At 44.5% G+C, this 19,829-nt stretch overlaps 1 protein-coding gene across 2 annotated transcripts in view; it reads right to left on the reverse strand.

The window, feature by feature from the left end:
- plxnb1a (plexin b1a) overlaps positions 1-19,829 on the reverse strand; it is a 61,814-nt gene that overhangs the window by 3,005 nt on the left and 38,980 nt on the right. Inside the window, exons 7-37 of one of the 2 annotated variants that reach the window (XM_076741616.1) lie at positions 19,693-19,825; positions 19,415-19,571; positions 19,100-19,208; positions 18,605-18,713; positions 17,264-18,031; positions 15,882-15,980; positions 14,906-15,028; positions 14,039-14,132; positions 13,730-13,899; positions 13,104-13,255; positions 12,899-13,004; positions 11,564-11,700; positions 11,269-11,442; positions 9,786-10,020; positions 9,450-9,692; positions 9,108-9,284; positions 8,775-8,923; positions 8,569-8,669; positions 8,252-8,469; positions 7,854-8,032; positions 7,699-7,765; positions 6,723-6,869; positions 6,126-6,300; positions 5,627-5,730; positions 5,357-5,441; positions 4,329-4,501; positions 3,222-3,382; positions 2,629-2,776; positions 2,159-2,223; positions 443-518; positions 173-247 (exon numbers count right to left, since the gene is read on the reverse strand). In XM_076741616.1, coding sequence (XP_076597731.1) covers positions 173-247; positions 443-518; positions 2,159-2,223; positions 2,629-2,776; positions 3,222-3,382; positions 4,329-4,501; positions 5,357-5,441; positions 5,627-5,730; positions 6,126-6,300; positions 6,723-6,869; positions 7,699-7,765; positions 7,854-8,032; positions 8,252-8,469; positions 8,569-8,669; positions 8,775-8,923; positions 9,108-9,284; positions 9,450-9,692; positions 9,786-10,020; positions 11,269-11,442; positions 11,564-11,700; positions 12,899-13,004; positions 13,104-13,255; positions 13,730-13,899; positions 14,039-14,132; positions 14,906-15,028; positions 15,882-15,980; positions 17,264-18,031; positions 18,605-18,713; positions 19,100-19,208; positions 19,415-19,571; positions 19,693-19,825 — 4,909 coding nt within the window. The remainder of the gene's footprint in view (positions 1-172; positions 248-442; positions 519-2,158; positions 2,224-2,628; positions 2,777-3,221; positions 3,383-4,328; positions 4,502-5,356; positions 5,442-5,626; positions 5,731-6,125; positions 6,301-6,722; positions 6,870-7,698; positions 7,766-7,853; positions 8,033-8,251; positions 8,470-8,568; positions 8,670-8,774; positions 8,924-9,107; positions 9,285-9,449; positions 9,693-9,785; positions 10,021-11,268; positions 11,443-11,563; positions 11,701-12,898; positions 13,005-13,103; positions 13,256-13,729; positions 13,900-14,038; positions 14,133-14,905; positions 15,029-15,881; positions 15,981-17,263; positions 18,032-18,604; positions 18,714-19,099; positions 19,209-19,414; positions 19,572-19,692; positions 19,826-19,829) is intronic. The other variant, XM_076741617.1, reaches the window with a different exon arrangement.

A 19,829-nucleotide genomic window follows, 5' to 3' on the forward strand; every position in this document is an offset into this window, starting at 1 on the left:
AAAGCTAACAATGCTAACTGGGGTGGGCTGGCCTGCGTGAATATTTATGAGGATGTATTTTCAACCGATGAAGAGATTCTATGTTTGTACATGTAGTCCAGATGCATCTGAACCACCTCACATCATACTGTACAACCCAACTATCCTGTTACTGTACTTTCATCATACTCACTTGATCGTAGTATTTGTTGATATACTTGTACAGCTCATGTAAAGCCACAAGGCAGTTGACCTCAGCAGTATAATTCTGTTTTGGGAGAGTAAAAACAGAGAAGTGAGGAACCGTCAGAGCTGTTACAAACTGCATTGCTTGCAGTCATATTTTACAAACTCCACATGTAGCTTGTTAGGCTCACACCCGGTCCTGAAATGGTTTATGTGTTCAACCTTTGCCTAAAACAGTTATTTTGGCAAAACTGGAAAACAAGAGCGGGTTACATACACGAGAGAGTTCTGCTAGAGCAGAGTTCATCTCCTGGTCACTGGCGGAGATGGTCTGACGGATGTCTGCATAGTACCTGCAGAGAGAGGAGGAGAGAGTTACGCACACAAAAGAAAGACAGAAGGAACCACGAGTACGACTGGGAAATTTAAGGAAATCTGATGCCTCAAGCCATCTGAATCCCTCCATGGTTGTATTTCACAGCAGCTGTTTTATGAGGCACCTTCACCTCATCCTGACAACACACTGCACAGGGAACATGTACAGTGTGTATGCTAACTGAATAATGGTAAACCTGTAGGATGAGCACAGCTACTTTCCTTACAGCAGGTGACGTGCTCATAGAGCCAAACTCACGTAAGTCAGTCACACAAACATCAGTGCATCACTTTAAAGACTAGAGCTCCTGCTTTTTACTCATCACGTTTGGAATTTATAGTGTGTCCACTAAAAATGTGCAGGGAGTGTTCGCAACCTGCAACACATTTGTGGCACAACACACACATCTATAAGAACACATAAACACAGCAAGAAAATGACTGCAGAGGTTTGTGGTGTTCGTCGGCTCCATGTAGCAGCAGAACAAAAAGCTGTGTCTCAGTTGTGGCCAGGTGGGAGCATACATAGTGAAAATAATATAAAAAAAACTTGATTTGATTTGAAAAATCGATCCCTGAGGGACTGCACCATTTACTAAGGAGTGAGGGTCACCAATAGGAAAATAGAAACAACAAAGAAATTGTCGTTTAATTTTAGAAACAGCATCGACAAATGATCTTTTCATAGAGTTGGGAAGGTGAACGTATTGGCAAACACAACACTGTTGAGAGCTGAGAGACAGACCAAACAGAGAAGTTATGGGCTGTCAAACCAAGAGAATGAGCTGTAAGATCCTAAAACTCTCCCTAGAGCTGAGGGCATCTGCAGAGTGGGCGATCATTCTCTGTGGGTTCATCACCAACAAGCCCTTTCACGTTACACATAGTCTGTTAAAATACTGATGAAGGCAGATTTAAATACGAGCTAGAACAGGCAAATGATAATAATTAGATAGATATATTGTACACAGTAGCTGCTCTGGACAGACAAAGACAAGCCTTAGATGAAAAGCTTTGTTACACTGCCCTCCAGTGGTTTAAGTTTGAAACCTGCAGTACCTCAGACAACACCAGCACTGGTGTCAGAGTGCACTGAGCACAGTTTGAATACACTTTCCACCACTGCAGTAAGATAAGAAGTTAAACCACTGGAGGTGAGCAGACACAAGATTATTAGTTGTTTTCAAGTTATTCTTTCAGCCAGCAATCATCAGCCAGTGATGTCAACAAATCATGTTTACCATCCTGAAAAGATGTGCACTGTCAAAATATGTAGAGAGAGAGCATAGAGCTTTATTTTCTGCAGCAGTTACCCATCTTCATTTAGACAAGACCGATGAGGCTTATAAAACAGGCATGTTTGTTACATGATAACCTCGTCCAGCGAAGCTTTAATACATCACCAGTGTCATGTGTACGGTTTAATGTGCCAGTAGTAAGTGCAGCAGTCTGCTCTCAGACAATCCATGCATGGAAGCCTGGCGGGCTCAGTCTACCCTCTGTCTGCCACTGACAGATTGTCCTCGACCTCACTCTCTCCCTCCTTCCCTCCCTGCTCTCTCTTCCAGTGTTTTTTATGCCTGGGGGTCAGCGGGGCAAATGGCTGCCATATTCTTACCTCTCCACCATCTGTTTGTAGCGTGGGATGTCTCTGGCATACAGCAACTTGTTGATTGGAGAGTCCTGTGCAAGCAAGGCAAATGGAGAAACATGTACTGAATATCACACAAGACAGGTAAGACACAGCTTTGCTGATTAAACTATGCATCCGGTACAAATTACAGTTTGATGGCTCATTAGAGCTGCTGTCTGAGTACAAGATGATTCATGTTAGCTTTGCACACAAATCCCAATCTGTAGCAATATTTGTTGCTAGATACTATATGTTATTTACAATGTGATTAACTATCACTTCCCTTATCCATCCACATATAGAGAACTGATGTGACTGTATTGTATGTAGTCATGCTATTGTATTACTGTGAAGTACAGTGCAGTAATAGTCCACTCTGTAGTGCTGGTATGGTGTCTTTGATTTGTTTACTAGCGGATAATAATACGGGCAGTGCCTTAAAGTGATGAGCTCACCCGTCCCAGTTTGTGGTCAGCGATGGTGCAGGAATCCATAAAGGTCTGGGCAATGACGGACAGCACAGCATCCACGTGGTCTGAGGTCTGCACGTCGAAGATGAACTGTGGGTTCTTCAGGATATTGATCCAGAACCGCAGTGGCAAACTGTTCAGCAAGGCAAGAAGGTCCATGCACATGTTAATAGCGATCCATTGATTATAATGTATATCAAGACGCCACATGTATTTATCAGAGGTGAAGAGATGCTTCAGTGAACCTTCTATTCAGATTACAACCATTGGTGAACACCAGAAAACCACAACATGCAGTCAGTCACTGGTATTTGATTCTTCTTCTTCGTGAGAGGGACCTAAACAACCCTCTAATAAAAGGTTCATGACATCTGCTCATAGTAAAATCATTCCATCAGCTGCTGTCCATATGTTGTGTGTGGGCAGGCTTTGCTGACACAAGATGTTCTTAAGCCGTCGGATGAAATTCCCCTTGAAGCGTGTTTAGAACTTTGGCCTGTGATTCGTTTCTGGCTTCCAGCTCTGTCTCTAACATCCAGACCTTCTGTGAGAAGCTGCCCCTGCTGATGGCCAGTTACCTGTTGGTCTTCCAGATGTGGATGGTCTCCGGGTCCGTGATGTTGTGCTGCAGAGCTTGCTCATCCAACAAGTCGAAAAAGTATTTGACAGCCAGCGGCACAGGACGGCTGGTGCTGAGGATCGCAGTGAATAGATCATCCACAAACTTCTGCAGTGTTCCCTGAGACAGAGCAGAGAGAGCGACGCTGATAAATAAACCAGATGTTTACGCAAATCTCAAGCTCACACTGGGTCCTCTGTTGACTCTCATCACTGCTGTCTGCCGTAACACTGATTATGACTTTGCTACTGCTGTTTTCCTCTTCCCTCTACATGCAAACACACACCACTCTGCAGCTACATCCATCCAAACACACACCACATCCAGTGTCATCATCATCTCCATTAGTGTTATGATTATGGAAGTACAACAATAGATTGCTGAAGTTCCCCTTTAACCATTCTGCAACTGGACAGAGGAGCCACGTGGGAAATCAACTCAACACCGCTTTTGGTATGAAATATACTGCACATTTTACTTGAAGGCCCACTGCAATGTGTACACCATGCAGATAAAAATGTGTTTAATGTGCTTTCAAGCAGAAAAGATGACAATACAGTGTCATATGTTTGAAATAATATCAACTCCCACTGGATGGAGACTAATAATGGTTTCTTTGTGAAAATATAAGCCGTAAAGAGCACAAAGTAGTCATGAAGGCCTCCATGTTCACACCCAATTAGCCAATTTAGAGGTTTTACTTGCCATGCAAGAAGACCACCTCTGTTGGTCTCTATGGTGCGACAGCCTCTTGGAAGTTACATGCAGTGTTAGCTAGCTGGTGTTAAGTACAGAAGATTATGAAAAAGTAGAAGAAGACTAATTGCATACTTTTTTGGAGGAACAACAGAACAACTAAACGTGTCCACTTGTCTATTTTGCTGCCTGGAGGCAACACAGAGTTGAATATTGTGGCCTTGTAACACACTTTTTTTATTTCATGAGAAGAACGCAGTCATCTAAGAAGTGTGGTACAGGTAAGCATGCATGACCGTTTCAGATATGAGTGAGTGAGTGAGTGAGTGAGCGCCACCTTGACGGATACCACTTAGACCATCAGCGTTACCTTCATGGAGAGCAGTCGTGTGAGGTAGATCTCTGGGATGGCCTTGGCCCTTTCGCCACCCCTCTCCCTCAGACTACCTCTCCTGTGCTTGGGCAGCTCAGACTCCTCGCTGGCCTTCACCAGATGCCAAAGCCTCACTCCTCCCTCCTCTCCATCGTCCAGCATAGGGGTCTCTGGTAGGAGGGGACAACAATTGTATTAATATATTTCTGTTGGCTTGGTGTCGCCCATTTTTCTGCTGTTTTACCACTACTTTTATTACTGACTCTCAGCTTCCCAGTGCAACATATGTATACACAGCCAAACAGCGCCCTCCCCTGGTCATTCAGACTCTTCAGCTTGTCAGGTCACATATATACATATACAGTAGTTACATCTGGATACAGCTGCTTCTGTACACATAAACGACATGGGTGTGAGTGTGTGTTCGGGTGCAATTGTTAAAAAACATAGACTGATTTTTTTCATGTGTTAAATTGCTTTCTACTGCTCCGACTCATGCAGTACATATGTATTTGTTAGGCTGCTCGTAATAAATACTAAATGACATAATCTTTTGACAATGTACTCAAGTAGATCAAATAATAAAGCCTGATGTGTGTTTTACTGATTTATACCTTCAAAACAAAAACAAGGGTGAATGTAAGACTGAGTTGAAATAAAAGCTGTGTTACTGCTAATTGTTTGGCTGAATATGAGCAGTGGAAATAGAATGTGAGGTGTGTGAGGCAATATTACTGTTTTTTTCTTTCAACACTGCATATATAATGGGAGGAGGCCCAAATAAATGTAAAATAAAAGCTCTCTTGGCCATTTTGCATGGACTTTTAAGACGGTCTCTAACTTCAGCTCCTCGTATTCCTGTCTCTTCTTTAGCATCGCAACCTCACTGAATTCTGAACGAAAAACTATTCAAGCTCTGTGTTTCTGGCCTATCGTGTTTACAGTTAGTCTGTATTATGGGATGTCAATAGAAGTTCCTTTTCACGTGTGAGTGTACAATCCACAATAAAATGCACGAGACTCACTTTCTCCAGGCATGTAATCATGGCTGTCCTGCAGGTGATGTTTGGTGTTCCTGGGGACGAGGGCCACAGTCGCTCCATCGGGGACCTGCGTTGCACAGTTGTATCACAACTTTCACACTTTGGGAAAGAACTGTCTTAAACAATAAGAAGATTTTTTATTGCTTTAATAGCTGCGTTCTGCAATGCATGTTTGATATGTATGTATGTGTGTGTGTGTGTGTGTGTGTGTGTGTGTGTGTGTGTGTTAGCATTTGTGTGACTTGCACTGACCTTGTAGTGTTGCAGTGTGTTAAGGCGCTTCCATGAGCCTTGTACCACCGACGTCAGGTCCTCATCTGATAGGATCAGGTGACCTGCAACACCTGCACGCCACTCTGGAGAGAAAATTCTGACGTAAGCTTGAGCTGTCTTGAATTTCAGTGACACTACAGCAGAGACATGACAAGTGTTCAAATCCCACAGACAATTTAGGTTTTCATCTCCTTTCGTCTTGCCTGGTAATTCTCTGATGGAAAGATTGAACTGTTTGCATTTGAAGTCTCTAATTCTGCTGTACTAACAACACGATGACCTGCAGTTCTAAAGCAGGATTAAATGTTGATGCGTAGCCTCCACAGCTACCACTGTAGAAATCCTCTATGCTGGAATATTCAGTCAAAACAGAAACTTGCTCACAAGTGATCAACTGCTCCATATGACCAGCAGCCCACTCATCACTGCAGTCAGATGCTAAGCAGAGGCGTGATGCTGTGAAATAAACTGGACTCACCAAGGTGTAATGAGTCAACGTGCGGCCTCTGGGAAAAGGAGGTTCCCTTCCAGGTTTGTTCCACAAGCTTCTCCTTCACTTGGGTGATGGTGTCACAGTCCAGGACTTTGGCTGGCACCGTCTGTGTAGTAGTGCCTCCGCTGGCAGCTGCAGCTGGCATCACGACGTTGAGGGTCTGGACAGATGAACAGGAGGGCTGAGTGGAGGTATTGTGAAACCACTTTGCAGAATTTCAGACTGTGGGGAACTGACTGAGTGTGTGTTTGACTAAAACGCGTCTGTGTAATTTTAGCAATTTAGACAATAAATAAATATAATGAATAAATTAGAAGTTAACTGTCTATTATTTGTATGTATTTGACCTCTGCTTGATGTGACTCAATGTAAAGTATGTTCTTCAAAACACACAAAACATACATTTTACATTTCAAATATGTTCAGGATAAACAGAAGAAGGAAGGAGGAAGGAAAAAAAATCATCTTTTCAGTAATACAGACGATGGATTTCCTCGATTGTACTGTCTTGACTCTAACACTGCTACCACATCAACCCTTCCTTGTTAATATACTGCATATTGAATGGGAGCGCGCTCTAACCAGCGTGCGGTACTCCACATCCTCGCGCAGCAGCCGGTTGTCATTCAGTGTGTACTTGGCTTTTCCTGTCACGGCGTCCACAGGTCCCTTGTCCACCTGGTGCTTTATTGCTCTGAACAGCATGTAGAACGACTCTCCCGCTGATTCCTGGCCAGGCATAAAGATGGAAGGTCAACAACGTCCTAACACGACGGAATCTAATTTAAGAGTCAATGTCCTGTCCAAGCGGTCTCCTTTACTTGTACTGTGGACGAGGCCATGATGATGAGCTCGAGTTTCCATTTGTGACACATGATTTAAATGCTAATTTTCTAACTTAACAGTTTGTGTATTAAAAAATATTCACTTTATTGATTCTTGTGGAAAAACTGCAACAACAAAGTTGCATGATTTATTCGGACTACTATAACTGTAGCAATGGTTTTCAACCTCGGCCTGGGGGCCCACAAAGGGGTCCCAAGATAAACATACGAGGTCAGTAGAAGAATAAAGTGATATGAAAGAAAAAATCTATTTGTTACATCACACAAACATGTTTGAGTTTGGCTTTTTTTTTCTTTTGACATACTTTCACCTCTTTGAGAGTTCAAATCCTTCAAATGAAACCCTTTGAAAAGAAAAATCCCTGTTTGCTTGAACATCTTTTGTCCACAGCAAAGCCACAATCTGTGATGGGTTCATAAATAGACTTTGCTTCATTATAAGGGGTCCAAAGCCAAAAACTGTGGAAATCTGCTACTGACACTCTCAAACTTGTGGAGAGGAGGTTACTTATTATATAGCTGCAAAGTAGCTGCTTCTTTCCTGATTATCTTCTGTATGATAATAATAACAATGTTTATTTTCACCATATTTTCCATACAGAGTACCAGGTGTAAGCACTCTGTATTTATTACTTTAGACCTGGTGAACCAATAATCTACTTTTCACTTCATGCACTGGTCTCTGATCAGGTGTAAAATACTAGTGTTCATACCCTCAGAAAGGTGAACAGACAGATGGACATCCAGTTTGTCAAAAGCTTCTCAACCACCGATTCCGTTCTGGAAGAGGAAAAGCACACATATGAGCAAACAGTTTATGGGTGGACAAACTACAGCGAGCCAGTGCTGAAGATGACTTCACCCTCACCTCCTGAGCATCAGTTTGGGGTTCTTGGCCACATACTGTTCCACTAGATCGTTAAGCAGCGTCTTCAGGATGTCTGTGAAGTACTCCAGTTTACCGTGCAGGGCTACAGTCAGCAGAGAGGCCACATAGGCCCGGTCCCTCGGGGAGAATGTCCGCTGGACCTCCAGAGTGTGAATAAACTGGAGGGACAATGGGAATGAGAAGATGTGAAGATGTGTTCTGGAAAAAGTATTACAGTTTCTGCACTAAAAATAACAGTGACAAAGTGTTCCCAGGGTGGAATCTGGCTGGAAATAGCTCCTGAGTGAATCCAAATATAACTGATATTCCGTCAAACAGACCCTTTATTTAAAAAGCTGCTTCAGTTGAGAATAAAAAGCATGACCCTGCTGGCTGACCTTGGTGAGAAACAGTTTACTGTTGAGCAGATTGGACAGCTGAACCAGCCCTTGCTCCACAGTCTGCCTTCGGCTCTCAGGAACATCCAGGTCTCGTCTCAGTGGTGACTCCTGGTGGCCTGGGAAGAAAATGCGCTCGGCGTATGCTCTGTAATCCAGGAAGGGAATCCCTGAACCCACCAAATCACTGGACATGTCCATCATCTCTGTCATCAGGTCTGGAGGACATGAAGGGAATGAAGGAATCAGTTTGTGCATCTTCCTTATTTTGGGACAGCGATTGAGCTGCAGTCAGTAACAGAAGGTCTGGATCATACCTGTGAACTCCTTCTTACAGCGATCTCTCACACTGGTCTCCAGGTTCTCCAGCTGGATCTGCACCTTCTTATAGTCCCTCATGGCCTGTTTGCTCTTCCTCCTGACAAACAACAAGGTTACACAGACAACATTCAGGTAAAGACATAAAGCAGCACAAGTTATTGAACAAACTGCAGTGAAATAACTGAGAGCTGTACGTGTTTACCTGTATATGAGTACTATGATGAGCACAATGAGAGCCACTATGGACGCTCCCACCCCAACTCCCACCTGGGCCTCCAGAGGAAAGGTAGACTGGGCCTGGCTGTCGTACTGCACTCTGCCCAGAGAGAAGTTCAGATTCCCCATTCTCACCTGGAAAACACAATTACAGACCTTTTATACAATGAAAGAGACAGTTTAGTGTGCAATCACATGCTGCTCGCTCTTAAATCCTAACTCTCCACCCATTTCACCTCACCAGAGTCCTGGTCTGCAGGTTGCTCAGACTGAATGTGGACTGAATGTGAACTCCAGGTTCTCAGTAACATGTACTCACTGTGAACTCAGGCAGATTGTCTACGCCGTCCGGTTTGTTGTTGGCTGTGACTGAGGGCTGCTGGGCTGGCGGTTCACAGTATAAGTGGTTGTGGGTCAGGGTCTTCACTGAACACACCCCCTCCCCTATCCGAGCCTCAACCTCATGCTTGTAGATGGCTAGATCCAGGTTTTCTCCCTGGAGGGAAAGTTGTATACAGCTGTGTTAAACTGCATTATTTGCTGCATATGTGGGAAATTTCAGTGTTGTGTAGCTGCAGTTAGTTTTCAAAGCTGTTCTCAAGCGTGAAAACTGACTCACACACTGGGGCAACGTGTTTCTTTGAAGGTTTGCGGCACCCACCTCAACAGAGATGATGCTGCCAGGTTTGTGGTGGTAGGGTTTGCTGGGGTCATTCTGGTTCAGCGGGTAGAGCTGAGGGTTGGGTTCATAGCTGAAGGCTTCACTCCCCACAGTGCTGAAGTCAAAGTGGAGGCTGTCCAACAGGAAATGGACTTTGACCCTGGCCCTCCTGGCCTCTGGACCCACCGCCGGGGTTGGACAGGAGATGAGGGAGGAGCTGTTCACTGTGCACTGAGACTCGTACTGGAGGAGAGCACAGGAACGATCATCTCTCCGTGCTGAGTTTTCAATAATTTGTTCACTTTAAATGTTTACATACAGTACACAGAAAGGTACCTGTTTGAAATGACAGAGTGTACCCTCTGGACAGTCTGTCTCTGGGACGATCCTCCTCCATCTCTTCAGTGGACCCTGATGGTCCTGTCCTCCCTTCAGGCTTCCTTCACTCCTCCTATCCATGCTCCTTCTCCTCCTCGGGGGGAGAGTATCGGGAGGACTTAGGGTGACCCTCATTTTCGGTTCTTGGACCACATCCAGATTCTGTCCAGAGACTCTGATGATTCTGCCTCCGCTGCAGGGGAAAGTAGAGGAAAAGCAGAAAAGAGCGGTTTGAGCGATCATTAGATTTCATGTTAAGATTAAAAACACTTTGTGTCACTGCAACCTTTTAATTTAGTGGAGTATTACTAAGACTACAGATGTACACATGCACACAGCGGCAGTTAATGCGATGCAGACAGTCTGATGCCGGACGGTTTTGAGTGTGTCTGGAAAGCAGAGGAGCACAACAGGAAGTATTTTATGCTGTAGGGGAGACATTTGTGGAACTGCAGAGGGCAGTTACCCCTCAAGGGGAAAGCTATACATCATAAAACATGTGACTGAATGAACCATGAAATCGAATTGTGGGAGATTTTTTAAAACCCTGCAACAGACAACAATGCCACGGCCTTCTTAAATATTACTGGCTGCTTCAATCACATCACACTGGACTGGAGCTGCTGTGAGCCATTAATCAGGACAAACATGAGGCCGCTGAGGAAAACAGACAGCAGCCTTTAGCTTAACTGTGAGTGTGGAGCACAGCAGCTCTCCATGTGAGGGACAGCTGGATAACTTTGGTGTCTATGCTCACAACCTCTTTAGTTAAAGACACAGGAACAGAGATGCCAGTAAAAAATGTGAAAAATACTAAAACAACCGGAAATCTTTTTTGAATCTGAAGTGATTTGCTTACTATATATTCACTTTGTTTTGGAGAACTTTGTTTCATTTCCTTCAGTGCTAAGATGAACAGAATGGACTTTTGGTTGGGACTGAGCAGACGCCCCCTCCCTTCTTAAAAATACTGTGGCTTTGCGAGAATCACAGTCATGGATCGTAAGGACTTCTATGATTCCAAAGGACCCACAGACTTCGTTCATTTTCAACAAACAAATCAGGATCCTGAGCTATTACACTACGCTACACACGCTCAAACACCTGAGCACAAGCACAAGCAGGGACTTCCTGGCCATTTGTAAATATAGGCTAAAAATAGTTCAGCTTCTTCTTTAGAAACACCCACAAGATGCAGATCAGGACAAACAAACATCATCTTTCAATTTACGTCTTAAGATGGATTACTGCCTAATGTCTGCCTTAACCTCTGACGGTATCCACAGCACAGGCTGAAGGCAGAGCAGGGCGTGCTCTCAGAAAACAGAGTCACCATCACAATTACACAATGTACATCATGCACATGCTTAAATTCTAATACATATACAATAGATTGGAAATACACCAATGTCAAGATGGCTCTGTTGAGACTGATAACCACCTGAGAAAGCTTTTAGACGGAGCAGCCATTGTGATGTTGGGGTTGGGGGTGTAATGATACACCAACCCCTGTAGGTGGCGTTCTGCCCCACCAAACCGCACAGTGATGCCGTGTTCTCCAGTTCTGTTGCTGCCTCGGGTCAGGCAGCTGATCTGATCCTCCTGGATGTTCAGCCTGAACAGAAACATGTTAAAGTTACGTAAAACTCAGTCTGCTCGCACAAAGAGACGGACTGTTTAAAGCTCTTAACTTTAAAATGTAGAGTCTTAATTCATTGTCACTTAGAGACACTTACACCATACATGGCACTCCTCCGATCAGGACGCTGACCTCACTTGGGTGTCCAGTCCTCAGTCTCCTGCCTATGATGGTGAGGGAGGAGCCCCCCGCCTTGGGCCCTCTTTGGGGGAAGATGCTGCTTAGTATGGGATCCTGGTGATGGGGAGACAAGGAGAAGAAGAAAGATAAAGGATGAGATGCAAAGATGCACAGAGAGGAAAAACGCATGATCAATAATCCGATACTGAGCAGGTGATTTATTGGGAAGATAAAAGAGACAGCGGGGCATTCTGGGAAACACTACAAGGCTGCCTCACTCTCAGATACTATAACAATTAATTTGCTTGTCACTCGGTCCAATTAATTAAGGCTGCTGTCGAACCTACAATCCTTTTACTGTAGTGAAAATGTGGAAACATGCTCGTACTTTATTGCATAGCGGTGGTTGACTTAAATTTTACAAGGCCCAGTTTCAAGTGAAGCTTAATGAGCAAAAGCTGGGAGCAGGGAGCTGTTGCTTCCAAAGCACTTTCTCTTTCATGGATAAACAAACACCGACATTAAACAGCCATGAGGACTGTTACGACCGATCGTTGTTGATGCTTCCTGAAGTCGTATTCGATCGCTGACGGATCACATTTGCATCCCGTTCTCCAAAGAAGGCATTTCAGGATTAGCTTAGAAAAATACCAAGAGACTCCCCCTCTCAGAGAGGTCCTGATGCGTCTGTTTTGGTCCACACCCACCACCCATTACTGTGCTCTCATATGAACAACTGAAGCGAACTCAGGGGAAACATGCACGAATTCAAAGTAACTGCTGCTTGTGAACTGGGTGTGAAAATGCCCCTGAGATGTCTTTGTTTTTTAAATGCTCCTTTACTTGCTTCAGCATAATTACAAAATCCTGCCAAGGCTGGCTTGCTGTGGGCGTGGCAGGACTTCCTGTAGAGATTCAGTTGAATTTCATGCACTTAAGCAAGCAGGTTGCAGTTTGATTCTGTAGTAACCTGATTTAAGGCACAGCTTTACTTGAAGCACTTGTTTTTTGTGGCTCCAGAGGGAGCTGCACGCTGTCTGATAAGTTGCCTCAAGTGATGTGGCTCGAGTTTGAGTCAGTTGGGTCTGAAGATTACAAGTCTGAAAATGGAAACAATGTTGGGGGTGTAGAGTTAAAACTGCAAAACCATGATGCAAAATTCAGGCATATTGGTGCTGTGAGGACAAGCTGACGAACAAATCTAAGGTTGAGGGAAGGAGAGAACTGTGATTTGATGACCAAGGTTCCCAGATTTCTCTGAGTAACCTGGTTTCTGTGTGCATGTAAGCATACGGACTGCTGCTGCACTTACTTGGAAACTGAATATCTGAGCAGACAGTCCGAGTCCCCCTCCCCTCACTTTAACTGAGGCCTGGCCGCTCTTCTCTCCTCCACTGCTTGTGGTCTCGCACACGATCCTACAGGATGAAGATATGAGAGTGTCACAATTTGCAAAGACGGGAAAAAAGGTCAATTTTAAAAGAAGGTGTTCGGCTTCCGGTGTGCCGATGACTTGCCTTGAGGAGACTTCATATCTGCTGTGGATGACACTGCAGGGGACCCCAGCGACTGTGACAGAGTTCTGGATGTCTTCCGCCCTCTGGCCGAGGTTCGAGCCTGAAATAGTCACGACTGTCCCTCCCTCGACAGGACCGGAAACTGGGTCCAACTGAAACACAACGTGTGACATGTATATCCTGCCTTGTTCTGATACATGATGCCTGAGACACCATGACAGCATGACAGGAAACTGGATGTCGAGTAAGCATGTAATAACTCAGCTCATGGCTCAGTTTGATTTATGACTGGGTGTATGGTTTGATATGATCCTGTTTGACTGAATACAAACTGAGGGGTAATAACCACTGGCATCATGGGAGCATATCTCTCCTCTCATTTCCCGTTATATCTCTGCTGTTGGCTTATGATCAAGGTGGAAAATGGCCAATTAACACAAACAGCATTCACAAACAAATTAACAGGCTGGGAAATTACAACAACTAAATGCTATTGAATATGTAATAACAAGAAAATAAGTGGCTTGTCAATTTAAGACACCAAATAATGATTTGAACATTTAACTGCAAAGAAAGGGCAAAGAAAATCTTTAGAAAGTGCTCAAAAGAGGGTATGAAATTCTTACAAAGTGAATGACGGGTGCAGGACAGGTGTGTTGGACCTGATCAGTGCAGGAGTCCTGGTACACACAGCGAGAGCTTGCTGCACCACCACACCAAACACAGCCGTACTTGGGGTCGGCAGTGCGACATCGGCTGCAGTCCGACCGTCCCACCGAGCAGTTGAACAGAGTCACTGAAACGAGGCGGACAAACAGAAGCCTGTGACATTATTTTAATGCCAAACAACACATATGTACACACTACCAAACGTCTGCACACACACATGCATGTGGGTCTCACTGACAGAGACACACACTGTGAGCAGCCCTCACCATACAGATCCTCAGCGCTGTCAATGTGGAAGTTGTTTTTTCTCCTCACGTTGATCATGGCTGCGTATTCCTCCATCAAGGCTGAGTAGGCATACTGAATCGAGAACAGCATAAACAGTCAATGTAGCGTAAGCTCTACCAGTGATCTGACATATGAGCTCATGTTATGCACGCTCATGTGCGGAGCAGTGACAGTATGCGTCGAATTATCTGGTTATGAGAGCGAATGAGAAACGCTGATGTAAACACACAGAGCACATCATGAGGAGACGGCAGTTTATTGATTTTTGTTCATATGGCATGCTTCTGCTTTATTACTGTTGGTTGTGACCTTTATTTTTGTTCATTTATAATGATTTACAGTTGCTCTGAAAGGTACCAGGTGGATTTATTGGGTTTATTCCATCAGATTGAGACAGAGAAATTTCTAAAAATAAAAGTCTTGTACTGCTGCTGCACAGCGGTGCAGCAAACTACAGTACAGGCATTTTCTGACTGGAAGAACTTCCTCATAGTTCTAAGGACTCCCCCGTTTTTGTTTGTTTGTTTGTTTGTTTGTTTTTTATTGTGTCCACACTGCAAGAACTGGAGTAGACCAACAGTGAAGTCTTAATTAAGTCAGATCAAACCAATCCCGCCACTGAAGTTGCAGATCAGCTGTGTTTTTAATACAAAATAACTAAAGATGCTTCTTTTTTTTTCAAACTTTCACTGATTGTTGCTTATTTAGTCAGGAATATTTAATGTTGCAGATAAATACTTTCAGGGGCTTAAAAAGGGCAAGACACTATTTTTTCCAGACTTGAGGAGTGTGCACTGAAAGTTCAACACATCAACACAAATCACCACTTTGAGATATTTTCTGACCTGGTGGGCTTGGCAGGTGATAAAGAAGACTGATTGCTGTGTGGCATCAGGCTCCACGGAGGCATCCACCACCACTGACCGATTCTCAATGTCCAACACACACTCGTAGTCCAAATTCTCATCCTAAATGTACACACCACATATTAAGCACACATTTAAGCACACACACAAACACATCACAAGATAAGCTCATTTTCACCTACATCAGTAGGGGTATGGTAGGTGGTACTGACTGTTATTGTCACTGTCACAGTACCATGGCGTCACTGCAAAAGCCGCACAATTTCAATATCAGGAAGAAAAAACAATCCACTGAAAGTCTCGCCATAATGAAGCCCTCTTTGTTTAAGAGTGAGAATCGATCCTAAACCACAGCAGACATCAAAAAGCTTTTTCTACTGCTTTTCAAGGCCCTGTGTGCAGGATTTAGGGGGATCTACTGGCAGAAATGGAATAGAATATTAAGTACGTTTTCATTAATGGATAATCAGTAAAAATAAAAACCTTTGTGTTTTCATCACTTTAGAATGAACTCTTTATATCTACAGAGGGAGTGAGTCAGCTGCACTGCACAGCCACGTTTCTACAGTAGCCCAGAGCAGACAAACCAAACACTGACTTCACCACAGCCCTTGAGCGTTTATTGTGGTCAACATATGTTCTCCTACACACTTGGTAAGGGAGGGTGGTGCCACTAAATCCTACACACTGGTCTTTTCATAGACTTCGAATCCCTATAAACTGAAACAGACAGTGTACCCACATCTCATCTCTGGATCTCTGTGAAGACACTTTAAGACTCCCTTACTGTCAATGACATGCAACAAACCCCAGCTTTGAACCCTTTAGATGAAGCTGGATGGTGGATATAATTTCAAGTTCAATGATCATGTGAATAACCTTGATGAATATTAGTTTAATGTAGTCTTGCTTGACTAAGACAAGGGGCTGTTGAACCTGTGGATGTTTCCCTTACCTGAAACAGGTTCAGGTGTTGACCCACCAGAGTGACTTTCCTCTCCACATTGACAGGGAGGAGAGAGGAATCCTGAACTCTCTCCACACACGGACATTCCTGGTGAAACATTATTAACCATTACAATGAGAAATATATTTAAATGCAGTTTCTGCTAGATTCTGGTCAAAATGGCAGACATTATGTGGACAAGTGAACAAGTCACTTCCTGACTGATGGGCATTTAGATGTATGAACATACAGTTAAAAGCTCTCTTGTCTGAGACAGACTTCCACACCATGTTTGAACATCTGCTGGAACAAGTGACGCGAGGGTGAGGTGCTGCTGTTACGCAATTACACCTGCTGTTCAGATCAGGTCTCTGCACAGGTCACTCAACTTGTTCCACCTTGAGCTTATCAAATTTTGCACAGACACTGTGCATGGTGGCAGTGTCATGCTACAACATGAGAAGAGTTTCATGGAACTGTTGTGATTTCCTTGACTGGAACCAAAAGACCAACATTCCTCCAAATCTGGGCATTTCCCCTCCCATCCAGCAAGCCTAGATATGCCTCTGCAAAGAAATTTAACAAGCTGAGATAGTCCACATACTGTTGGTTGTACAGTGTATGAAAATCATCTAACTAAGGACTTAGATCCCAGAAAAGAAAGGTAAACTCTCTAGAAGAATAAATGAAACATGAAACTTTAAAAAAAAAAAAAAAAAAAAAAAAAAAAAACTAGTCAACCACCAACACAAAAGCCCACCACAGGAATGAAACATCAGACATACAAGGGAGATAAAGAAATGATGCCATGATCAGGGGTTCATTCACTTGCAGTAGAAAACTCACGTCATGGATCGGTGAAACATATTTCAAATTATCTGCAGCTTACATTCGATGAAGTGAACAGAAATGGAGAGGACAGGGTAGACGAGTCAATAAGACCTGTCGTGCCTTGAATTTCTCTGTTCCATCCTCACGTCTACATTGATTTTGTGTCAGTCATTTGGCTTTTATTGACAGGAGAGCTAATAAAGATAACTGCAATACAAGTGTCGTATTCAGCACGCCTCACTGCAGGAGAGTGTCGACCGTGTGGTCATATACTGACTGCGGATTAACTCTGAGATCTTCCTGGGTTAGTTATGCAGCATTTTTAAAGGAACAGTTTGGGAAATGTGCTAATTTGCTTTTTTGGTCAAACGTGAAACACCAAGATGGTGTGGTATGAAACTACAGCCGGGGCATGGTTAGCTTATCTTAACTTAAAGACTGGAGCGGTTCTTCTAATCCAACCTCGGCAAACAATCTCAAAATAATATTTCGCAAAACGTTCAACATTTCCTTGAAGCAGTTTCTCATGGTAGCTGCACACGTGGCCTCTGCACACTCACCAGAAAATAAGAGTCAGTCGAAGAATCTGATTGGTAGTTTGCTGCAGATTCAGAGTTGGGGTCAATAATTGTATCAGGTGCTTGTGTATAGATGAACGACTTTTCGCTGGCGCCTGCAACAGATGAACCTGTTGCAGAGTCCACGTCGGTCTTCTCCCACTCATTCAACCACAGAGGTGAGTCAGTCTCTTCAGGGTCGGCTAGAGGAAGGGCCTCCTTATTGTGACTGACAGGAAGATCTATGAAAAGGGCCACTTCGCTGGAGGTGGTTGAGCTTACTTCAGAGGAAGAGCCCACTGCTTCACCAGACGGCTCTACAAATCTCAGGTCAGAGTCTACCTGGCCACTAGTGGTGCTGCGTAATGTGGCGTGGGGAGCTTCGGCAGTGTCATTCCAGGTTTCAGTGTCCTCATCCGCTGAAAAACCTCTTGTAGAGCCACTAAGTCCCTCTGTCACTTCCTCCATGTCAGACGGGGGCCCGCCTGTGGTGGTGACATCAGTGTGAATGGTAGCAGCTTGGGTGAAGATCCTGGCAAAGGGTGAAGTTTTGGCCGAGGAAAGGGGTGAGGTGGATTCAGCATTAGGGGTGGTGGGTGGTGTCACGGTGGTGGTAGTTGAAGGGCCAGCTGCTGTATTGGGGGTAGGTGTCACTGTGGGTGGTGGCTGTGTTGTTGCGGTTGTGGGTGTTGTTGTAGCAGCCCGGACAGTGGGAGGTAAAGGGGTCAGTTTTCTGGTGGGTGGTGGGATGGTGGGTGTTGGAGGTTTGAACTTGACGATGGAGTAGCACAGGTGAACAAGCAAGGAAAGAAAGAAAAAAGGCGGGGGAAGACAAAATTAGGATAAAACAAATGGGTCTGCAGACACATTAAGAAGCAACTTAAGAGTGACATTAAAAAAAGGTTCATGGCAAAAACTGGACCAAAAAGACAAACAGAGAACCAACAGAGAAACACACCGAGCACAGCCAACGGACAGCACACACACAGGCTGATATGTGCAGCATGGTGCACAGTGCAGTATGATCAACGCTCGGCACAACAAGCCTCCTTTCCCTTAACTACAATGTATACACTTAGCTGCCAGTTTATGGCTGAAACTAATTCAGTCCAGTTGTCCTGAAATGAATCCTGCCTTGATGAAGGAGGCTGGATTGTGTACAATGAGAAGTGTTTCAGACGTTCTAACATTCAAGAAGGTGAACTTACTGCAGGACTGTTGTTTCAGACTGCAGTAGTTTAGCGAGGTGTACCTAATAAACTGGCAACTGAGTGTATATACCCCTGGAATTTCGTTGCATTCAAACAGTTCTCAACGCAATCCAAAGCCTTCCTGTGGACTCACGTTTTGGTTGTAGATGGTGACTCCTTGGCTGCAGGTGTGTTTGTGTGTGCAGACATGCTGGTGGATACACCAGTTACACCCCCAGCGACTGCTAACACACCCCTGGCATCTAGCCGAGCACACAGCAGGAGGAAAGGCAGAGCAACAAAACACATCAAGAAGGCAATTAGGTGACAATAAAAGTGTTAGAAATAATCCTGCACTGTCAGACGATCTAATGCTGTATTAGCTCTACTTTGCAGTTTGCTTGCACTTCCTCGCATTTACTCTGTAGTTTCCCCTTGATATTCATACTTGCTGAACTATAACACAGAATGACATTACTTCAGCTGCAACCCCCCCTCTTGTATCTGTCAGACCTATGTGTGGCTTTAGTGATGCACAACATCTAACCAGAGACGTCCCATGTTAAACAGGCTTTTTTTCAGAGGTTACAAGCTGAAAAGGCCTTGGTAGTGTGTGTGTGTGTGTGTGTGTGTGTGTGTGTGTACTCACGGCCTGCGTCCAGAGAGCTGCTGGACCAAGCTGCAGTTGTAGAAGGTGAATTCTGTCTCGACCACGGTCACGTTTATGAAACGCAGTGACAGGGTCACCATCACAAACTCTGCATCAGGACAAAGCAGTTGCCAGTGTCGGTCAGTTTGAAATTACGTGAGCTCATTCTCACGAGCATTGCAGTGTTGAATTCTGACTCACAGTAAAGGTTTAAAAAATGAGCCTTGGTCCTTGCTGCATGCTGCATGCTGCTTTTGCATGTTTGTATATACTAAAAAAGTTGACTGATTGCTGTGCAAATACAAAGACGCTCACCATCTCCATGGCTGATGGGGGGCAGACTGCTGGCATCGGGGGTGGAACATATCACACCAGTGTTTGTGAGTGAGGCAGGACTTTCTGTGTCCTGGAAGAAGCAGGAGTAGGCCTCTCCTTTACCCAGACTGGGGAGACCCTCAACTGACACTGTAATCTGAGGGAGGGAGACACAATGGGAAAGGAATGTCAGAAATGGACCAGACAGACTGCAACAGGCACACAGTAGGCCATCATTGTGCATTGCTCCCATCTGTTCCCTCTTGCCCCTGAATTACATCAGTTTTCTCCCCACGGCTGATGTTGTAGAGGCTGAGGTGCTGGATACCGAGGCACTGCTGTGTGTGGTTAAAGCTCCACAGCCACTGGCCCTGCTCAGACCCTCGCTGGCACTCCCAGCGCTGACCACACCTGA

This window comes from Chaetodon auriga, chromosome 10, assembly GCF_051107435.1.
Source record: "Chaetodon auriga isolate fChaAug3 chromosome 10, fChaAug3.hap1, whole genome shotgun sequence".
Lineage (NCBI taxonomy): Eukaryota > Metazoa > Chordata > Actinopteri > Chaetodontiformes > Chaetodontidae > Chaetodon > Chaetodon auriga.